Source organism: Austrofundulus limnaeus, unplaced genomic scaffold (assembly GCF_001266775.1).
Source record: "Austrofundulus limnaeus strain Quisiro unplaced genomic scaffold, Austrofundulus_limnaeus-1.0 Scaffold78, whole genome shotgun sequence".
NCBI lineage: Eukaryota > Metazoa > Chordata > Actinopteri > Cyprinodontiformes > Rivulidae > Austrofundulus > Austrofundulus limnaeus.
The window spans coordinates 1,525,852-1,535,643 of NW_013952480.1; the positions used below are offsets into that span (position 1 = coordinate 1,525,852).

A 9,792-nucleotide genomic window follows, 5' to 3' on the forward strand; every position below is an offset into this window, starting at 1 on the left:
TAAAAACAGTAAATGTTGTTACAGAACAACCAAAAAATATATATTTTTAAAGAAATTTTGTTTTACGTGTGATTTTATTTTAAGCYTTTGATTGCAAACTATGGTCTGTGGTGACTCTTGTGACAAGCATGCAGTTGCGTTTCACAATGAAAGTCAGCAAATGTTTTGTTATTCAAGCAGCAGAAGGAATTTTCCATTCGCATCAGCAGAAATTGAAGTTGTGGCATAAAAGGAAAACAAAAAAGCAAGAACGTTATGTTACATAATCGTCAGCACTGTAATTCCTTTGTGCAGTGGACAAATAAATGACTCCACTACCATTAAAAAACTGCTATCCAGAAAATTGTCTACAAGTATTACCAAACAGCCTCAAAAGGAAAGGCTTTATTTTCTTTTAGCTTTTGTCTTTGCTCAGCTTTTAGGAGGGAACACCGATTATTTTTCTCCTTTAAAGACAGAGTTCAGGTTTTCTGATTTGGGGTTCTGTGGAAAAAATCAGAGTAAATAGAATTGTGCCAGACATTAACTGACAACTGATGAGCTAACGGCTAGTTCAAGCGAGATCAAGCTCAAAGCAGATTGTCGTAGCTGGTTCAGATGTTATCAGTCCATTAAATGGACGCTATTAGCAGTCATCAGTCCCACAGAATGGCTTCAGACTGTCCCGACAGAGCCCMCTAGTGGGTTACCAGTGCCACATAATGTTGGAATGCAACAATCTGCTACCGCCGGAGTCTGGTCTACTTTATCGTAGCCCATGTCATTTTCTCTAAAATTAACCTTAGTGGCTTTATGCCTCATACTAACCAGATTACATAAAAATCCTTAGTGGCTTTATGCCTCATACTAACCAGATTACATAAAAATCCTTAGTGGTTTTATGCCTCCTACTAACCAGCTCACAGTCTGAAGCCATTCTTTGGGCCTGACAACGGCTAATAACATCCATTTAATGGCTGATAACATCCGAAGTGGGTGACTGTCATCACTCTAAAACAAATCCTGTCTCAAAAATGGTGTAGCTTCATGCAAATGCTGTTTTATGAAGATTTATATTACTGACGTATTGATTTTTTTCTGGGATTGGCCCAAGCAACACAGCTAACTGTTGCTGCTATTTGTGCTTATTAATTCCTTTGATATACAGTATACACACAAATAACCATTTATTGTAAATATTACAGCAACATAAAGTTTTATGAATTTGCAATAAATGCCAAAAACGTTTGAGAGCAGAGTTGTTTCTAGACAGCAGCATGCCACCCGCACCTTTAGACTAGCCAATAGCTCATCAATAGTATAATAATAGTTCATACATTTGCATCATGCAAGTTCTTGTAGTGATTTGTGTTTGTGTCTGCAGGTGAACACCCTCCGGAGAGAAGTATCTGACCTCGGGCAGGTCATGAAGAGAATGGTCCAGCTCATGGAGACCCTCCTACCATCAGTGCCCCAGCCCGCAGTGATCTGTCCGACACATTACTCCCCGGCTCACCACACYTACCTGCACTGCCGCACCCCTCCTCAGTCGTACTCGTCTCCGTCTCCCTCCAAGACTGCCTCCATCTGGACAGACCCRCCCATGCCTTTGCCCTCTTCTTCCCTCACAATCTCCCAGCAGCATGGCACGATCTGCCACGCGGACTCGCTAACACACAGACCACACAGCCTCCAGTTACAGTATCCYGCCGTCCCCAGAGCAACTCCGCCTCCCGACATATCGGCGCTTCAACCGCGGCCACCTTCTGTCGTCTCAGAGCCTCTGATGCCTTTGTCGTCATTTAGCTCACCTGATTTTTCACGGGACAAAGATGGAGCTTCTAGCACCATCACACCAAGGGTCCACAGTCCACCTCCGCAGGACGGGGGAGATGATGGCCCTCACAGGAGCTCGGGATGTTCTGCTCAAACTGGCCTTGGAGGACTCTACYCCAACCCAACCCTGGGTTTGTAGCAGGCCTTTGGCAGATTCTCCTGGACTTATATTCTGGGAAAGATCAGACTCAGCTGAGTTCCCCAACATCACTGGAAGGCATTTAGGGATGCAACTTTCTGTTTGTTTTAAAGGCACGCTTTTCAAAATCCAGCTGCATGAAAACAAGTCTAGAAGGTTTAGGTGTACTAGCTTTATCAAAACTTCAAGTTTCTWGACAGCATGTAGACATTTGGGGCAGTTTGGGAGCCTAATGGTGATAGGTGTTTGGGTAAGGCTTACCTTTAGCCTCCTCCACTTTGAGGTTTTCATAGAACAAGAACTTGATCTTAATGAAGGACATGGCCGAAGCATTAGAGAAGGGAGCTGTGCTCTCTGGATCTGTTTTCCTCCAACCTCCTTCTTCTGCCTGTTAACTCTTCTTTCCTTGTCCGCTCAGCCCACGTTGGATGCTGTGGATACCATGAAACAACTTGTTCAAGTTGAAGATATGGGATGTTTTGTGCTCTTTACTGCTGGCCCACAGGGAAAGGGGGGGGTGAAGGATGGAGGAAACTGTTTATGGTGGTGGTGGGGCACGTTAYGCCGCCTGTCACACTGAGCACAGGGAGTTTCCCTCCCTCCTTTTATCTTTTCCCGGAGTTCCTTTCCACAAACCACTCCCTCCTACCCCCTCTTTCTCTCTGCATGCCTTTCCAAGCCTTTCGAGTAGTGCCTGTAGACACACATTAACATGCTGCATGTCACCCTATGGAGTTCCAGCTTGCCATTTCTCTATCTATTTAAAGGAAGGACAATTTGATGTTTTAATCACCGAACATGGCATTTACTGACGCATACAGTATTTCTCCAAATTGAGCTTTGTTTAAACACCGGTTCTTTTAGGGAACAAGTGGCCTGGAGCAAATTTCACCAATTCTATATTGGTTCATCATCCACATTTGAAGCTCTCTCCCCTGATGATCCAGGGTTACCAGCTATTTTCTCAAAGTGAAGGCAATATTCCCCCTTAAAAGCACAATGATAAAAGACACTTTTATATTTCTATGAATGTATCAATACTAAGAATGGATTTTTTTTTCTTACCTGACAGATTTAAGCAGTATGTAATGGCCATATATAATGCAATTAAAGAGAGTCACGGCAGCGCTGTTTGCTGGTGTCAGCAAATATGAGCTTTAACCAGGAAAAGGTCACGACTCGCGTCCAACAGATCTGCTCTTATCTTATAAACTCCTGTAGGTTTGACTCTCTGCTTTTCTGCAAATGGAATGTACTGTAAACATTTTTTTCTTTGCCTTTTGATATTTATTAGATAAACTGATATGCTAATAAAAGCAAATACGACTGTTATGTGGTGATTTTTGATGCCCTGAAAYGTGCATTATCCTTCTTTTAAACACGCTTTTTCTAGAAATAATACAATTTTATTTTCCCAAACATTTGTGGAGACAGGAGTACATCTTTAAAAATACTAACTGCAATGACATTTAAATCTGGGTYCATCTATAATTATATTTTTCTCTCTTTTCAACACATAAGAAAAAATGCTGAAATCCCATGCCACGCAGGAAAAACATTCTCATTAATGACGTCTTTAGCTCGGCTGCAGTTTCTCACAAAACTGTCCTTTTTTATCATTTATATTTACCTCCCAGCTATTAGTTAACCATTTCATCACATGATCAAGATTAAATGTGACAAGAAATACCCAGACAAAATATATTGTAAATTGCACCAATATTTTAAGATTTTAGGACACAATGAGGGTTATGTCACACTTATTTTTGTCATTTTTTAAGTATTTATTTTATATGAATTTCTATGCAAATTTCTAATAATGGTATATTTGTTTCTGCTTGAATTACAAGGTTTGATAAGTCTACATTTATGGTGCAAAATGCAAACCCCACTTAGAGAAGCTGGGGCTTAAAATTTTAAGTTAATCAAAAGGAGTCAGCTGAGGTGCTTTGAGCATCTAATGAAGATGCCTCTTAATATTATGATTTTTCACTTGATGTTTTTAAGCTAAAATGTTAAAGTAAGGCTTGATAAAGCGAAAAAACTTTGATTTTGTTCAAGCATTTTTTTCTATTTTTCCAAGTCTCAGATTGCAAATCTTCATTTACGTCAAAGACTGAAAGCAAGAGTTTCACCATAAATGCGTACAAAGTGATCTGATTTATATAACGCAGCCTCATAATTAAATCTTTGATTTGCATAATGCTACACATTTATCATCACACAACAAGGCTGTTRCTTTTTTTTTCTGCGTACAATTAGAGATTTGTATTTGAGTTATCTGTGTCCACTGCTTTGTTAGCTGCGGCTGTGCGTTGTTTGCGTTGAAAGYGGGAGGCGTAAGCAGGTGATGAAACCTGACTGTAACAGTGACACACCTRTCACAGGTCCAGCTGCTCTCACGAAGAGCAGCAGCCACGTGTGTGCAGCGAGGTCCAAGATTAAGACCAAGATGGTTTTGAAGTGTTGCCCGTTAAGAGTACGTGTTTGTGTGTTCAKCAGCACATCTGAATGTTGTCATTTGACCCGGGGGGTCACAGCGCTCATCTATATTTAATGTTCCACCGACAGTCCCATCCTCACCGCTCAAGCATCGTTCCRTCCACCTGCTGGAAAGCACATCTTTTATTCACCGCTTTTCCACTTTATCTGTCATTAACAAACTGAAGCCCATCTGGTTCCTGCATTGCACACTTCAAATCATTTTTCCCCCTATTTTGCAAGCCGTTTTCACATTTAATGGTATGACAGAATGAAGGAAAGCTCCACATGATTTTTTTTAATAGGGTAATACTTGGTTGTGAATTTTTAAACTTCCACGTATTGCTTTGGGATTGCATACTTTTAATCCTCTCGATTCACATTATTTGCTGATGGCCCCGACCCAAATACAGCAACCATTTGTCCCCGTCTGCTTTCTTTTTTTTCTTTTCTTTTTTTTTCCACCTGAACACTCACACGCATTTTGTTCTTCAATTCAAATGAGTCCTTTACTCCAGTGAAAGGAGCCACTTCACTTGTCCCTCGCCCCAGTTTTCTGAACTAAAAAAGAAAAAAAAATGCTTTGCAGGAGGTGAGAACTTCTCTCTCAGGTAACAAAAAAAGCRTTGCTTTCATCCGGGGCGGATATAATGGAGACGTGTTGAAACCTGCTTACCAGGCTGCGGTCTTTGCATTCAAACTGGGACCTGCCTGCTCAATTATGTTTGTGTTTCATTGTTCGCCTTCCTGACTCGTGTTCATGCACCAATGAGCGCTGGGCCTTGAGAAGATCTCCTCACAAGGAGTTTGCATTCATCTCTTCCACTCTGAGGCTACCGCTGTGGTTTGCATTGATGTAAAGCAGGAAGGGAGGAGGGAGCTTTTTGTTTTTATTTTTTCTTGTGTTTTGATAAATGAGTCTGAGCTGCTTCTGTGGGGGTGGGGGGGGGTTTCAGCACAAGTGGTGGGAGGAAGAATGTCAGAAGTAGAAATGATCTGTGGCTCCTTTCCTCATGCATATGTCTGCTTATCCATCACCTGAAAGATACTGAGGCGGCTGCAGAAATACCTCTTTTCTTCTTTGGCTGTCAGAGAAAATTTCTTGCATTTTTCAAGCTAAACGTTTGGAGAATTATAAGCTCTTGTGTAGTTGTCTATTGTGTTGAGGTAACAGCGATGAAAGTGTCCTTGATGGGATGTCGGCACTAAAATGTTCAGAACAGGAAAGAAAACAGTTTTAGACAACTTAAGTATTTGTGTGCATTGGTGTGTGTGTGTTTGGTATTTGTTGCTGTATTGATATGTATTGCTGATGGGTTTGGTCTGTTTTGTGCAGATTTGGAGCCTGTAATCTAAGGGTGCACAAATCCCACAGCCAACCATCTGACACGGGCATCATGACCTGMGTGTGCTTGATTAGACAAGAGAAGAAGTCTGACAAAGTGACTAATTCAGTAATCAGAGTAGAACATTCTTATCTGTACGCAAATAAACCAGATGTGTTCTTTCGATATTACGATATAGTGATTGTGTACCCATGAAGCCTTGGATTCATTGAAGAAATATAACTTTAGATCCACACTTTGTTAAGTTTGGTCATTTTATTTAAACTGACATGAGCTCTGAGAGAGAAATAAAAACATACGTAGGAGGCTGTTGCAAAGCCTTTTGTCARGTTTCAGCTTTTTTTTATTATTGCCTCAAAGACACAAAATGTGGGGAAGAATTTATATTTTAGAGCTATTTTTTCTGCCAGTGAGTATGAGTTTTCTATCCTTATTTGAACGTGCATCTCTGCAACTTTTAAGCCAAAAGCATCAACTGAAAATTTCTCAAATAAGTTTGAAGACTGAGCCTTCCTCCTCTCCATCTTCTTCTTTTTTTTTTTTGCAGAAAATTGTAACGCAATAATAAATTGGTTTTAAAAGCAGGAGAAAACTGCTTTCAAGTATGAATATTTAACAGAAGCGCACAGATTACTGAAACAGTCTTTGACCCTAATTGCTGCCRCGAGTCAAGCTTTTGTCACACTTTGCTGCAGTTAGTTTTTGCCTTTTGTCAGCTCTGCTCCTGAGGCCCATCTGCGAGAGCTAATTGCACATTAAGAATCACCAAAAACAACATGGTGTTAAAAAAAAGACCTTTAAGCTCTCTGAGGTTTGCACACTAAGTGCATCCACCTCCCTGTTGGAGGAAACCGAGCCATCATGCATCTTCATAAAGAGGCCACAGCTACTTCATCATCACAGCAGCTGATTTCCATCTGATTCACCGGATTCTCTGGAAGGCACGGGCAGCATGGTGAGAGTACGACATGCCCAAAAGACATCAGCTGGTGTTGAAGGTATACAGTATGCACACACACAAAAAAAAAACTAAACAAATGCAACAGAAAAAACACTGCAAAATAAAAACAGATGCGATCACAAAAATGACAACAAGTTAAAATTGTGCAAACTGCAAAATACAAAATGAAACCATTAGAGGGACACGACCACCAACAAGATCCCCATTTGGAAAAGGGTACTATCCAACAACCCACTATCCATAATTCAAGAAAAAGAACTACAAATTAAATTGTCATTATTTTTAAGCTGTCTGAAAAATCATCTAAGCTGTGCCTGGTATTTTGTGCACAGAAACAATGTTTACAAAAGTCCTTAATTAAACACTAGCTATGTTTCATCCTGTTGTAATGCAAAAATCTGAGCGAATGTTTAACATGTGGCATAAAATGTTTGGAGCGAATCAACCAGTCAAACATCTGCAGACAAAATACCATTTAGATGCTTGTAATAATACATTTTTTATAGTCCCATTGCTGTAAAGAGTGCCATTTTGGTCAGACTGCTGAAAAACTTCAGAGATTTTTTTCAGAAGCGATCCTGGCACCGAAAATCTCTGCAATGTTGCTCCAGCTCCACGTCAATACCATCGCAACAACAAGTCAACAAAAGGTCAGAACACTCCTCCCTGAATTTAATGGAAAATAAAATCTAATAACAGTGTTTGAAGAGTTTTAGTGCACTTATTAGCACTCTGACCTTGAGAGTTTGGGCTACAAGTAAAATACCCTTGAAGTTGGGGGGGTGGGGTGATGCAACAGAGGATGATTCTGTGGACAAAGACAGAGAAGCAGKAAAGCAGCTGGAGATTCACTAAAATCAAAAACAAACCAACTGAGGAGAGAAATGAGTTCTAGAAGACGTCCCAGCAGCCGTTACAGGTCCAGAGCTTTAACCACCGGGCTTCACTGATTATTTGAGTTTTTTCCACCTGAAGAGATGGATTGGATCAGTAAGGGGCTCTTTTTTGCTGGGTTCTGACAACTTTTCTTTGAAACTTGGAACAGAAAAGGAGAGAAGGAATGGTCAAAGTTCAAAGAAACTGTTCGAAATTACTATAAAAGACACAACTTTAGTAGTTTTRGATATATTGGGAGTATAGCTCTGTTTTCCTACAGTCTTAAACTGCAGAGATGAAAAAAAAACATTTTCACCTTTGAGTAATGCAAACAGAACTAACATGAACAGAAAATAGTGATGTAATTTTACCATAATTGCTCAGGTGGTGTACCCCAAGGCTTTATATTAGGACCTAATATTTTTAGTGTATAAGTAGGCCTAACTGTTCAAGTGAGTTCAGCTATAAGCAGAAAACGCTGTATTGTACATCCACACTAAGACAGCAGGAAGCAGCTGATGTATTAGCAGCAACAGAACTATCTCACTGGAATAACACAGAAAGTTGTTGTTCGTCACAGGTGGAACTGATTAAAGCTCTGTGTTCAGCACCAAGGACAGCACACTGAACACATCAAACAGGGTAATGATATGAAATGGATTGAAAAAAACACGATCCACTAGCTTCTGGATGTTTGTTAAAGACAGTTTCCAGCTGTTCAGTCAGAGCTGTGTTATGCTCGTGTGGTATGTAGCAAATATTTTATATGAATATACTGTATAACAGGAGATTATTTGTGTGGCCTGAAGACAAAGAAAGCAGCTGATGTTGACTGTGTTGCAGGTTAATGGCTCTCTCTGCTGGAGAAAACTAATAATGCATCAGATCGTCTTACGTTAAACCTTATAGCAAATAAATAAATACAGCTTTGTGTGTTTGTTTTATTGTAATTAGAACCACGTATAGGCAGTTTGCTTGTCTGTTAGCAAAATCTCTCATAAACCACTAATGAAATTCTCCGGAAGTGATCATTCATAAGGGATTAATTGGAGCCAAAATTTGAAAGAACATAAATAAAAAACTTAAGCATATAATTAATAAAAGAGTAATAATAATAGTATCGTATTTATTTATTTATTTATTTATTTATTTATTTATTTATTTATTTATTTATTTATTTATTGCTCACTTAGGACAATGTTCATGTAAAGCTGTTGTCTCCAGTCAAACGTTCCCCTGACTGACCACTGGGTGGTGATACACTGAGACCTCCATGATGGGATGAGAGGGCAGTATTTATTGATTCCAATTTTTAATCAAAGTCTGGTGATCTTTCTGAACTAAAATGAGCATCTGTCTGGTGCAAAGGTCTAATTGATTTTAATATTATTTCCAACACCAAAATGTTTGCTGCTGGACTGTGACATGGTGCTCACATGAAACACAATGAAAGGATTAAAGAGGAAACAGAAGAACAAGATGTGCTGAACATGTGGCTGAGGGAGTTGAGCGACTGCTGTACAATCCAGGCCTGACAGCCAAGCCTAATTAGAGTCTGACATGAGACCAGAGCCAAATCATAAGAGCTGAGTCTTGAACACAACACATGTGATCCTTTGTTCTCTCACTTCCTGCAGAGGAAAACAAGAGAGCTTTGGGCACAGTTTGCCCTGATTTCATCTTGTATCCCCAAACTTTGACTAAAATCTGATTGTTTAAATATTTAATTAGCAGAGAAAACTGAAAAAAAGTGTAAATAACCCATAGGGGTCACATTAATCCTTGCTCAGATTAAATCTGGGTATAACCCAGAGGATAAATAGGCCAAACTATGCTTCACATTTCAAGACATCAGTGTAGCTCTTTGTTGAAGGACTCTGAGCTTTTTATTTTGCAGATTCTGTAAAAATCAGTAGATTTCTAAGTTAGGGGGGCAATAAATCTCAGTGTCAGAAGAAAAAGTCCATCCATCCATCCATCCATTTTCTGTACACGCTTCTTCCTTTTCAGGGTTGCGTGGGTCACTGGTGCCCATATCCAGCAGTCACAGTGCGAGGGGCGGGGTACACCCTGGACAGGTCGCAAGTCCATCACAGGGCACTAACTAACTAAAAGTAGCTAAAACCTATTATAGATCCACCTTATGGATTTGTACATTTTATTACATTCGGTAG

The 9,792-nt window shown here is 39.9% G+C and overlaps 1 protein-coding gene across 1 annotated transcript in view; it reads left to right on the plus strand.

Moving 5' to 3' along the window:
- Positions 1-3,286, plus strand: part of kcnh8 (potassium voltage-gated channel, subfamily H (eag-related), member 8) — a gene marked incomplete in the record, with an annotated part of 79,007 nt that extends 75,721 nt beyond the window's left edge. The window contains 1 exon segment of the mRNA XM_014011242.1: positions 1,364-3,286. Within this exon segment, the coding sequence (XP_013866696.1) occupies positions 1,364-1,954 (591 nt within the window).
- Positions 3,287-9,792: the final 6,506 nt, after the last annotated feature.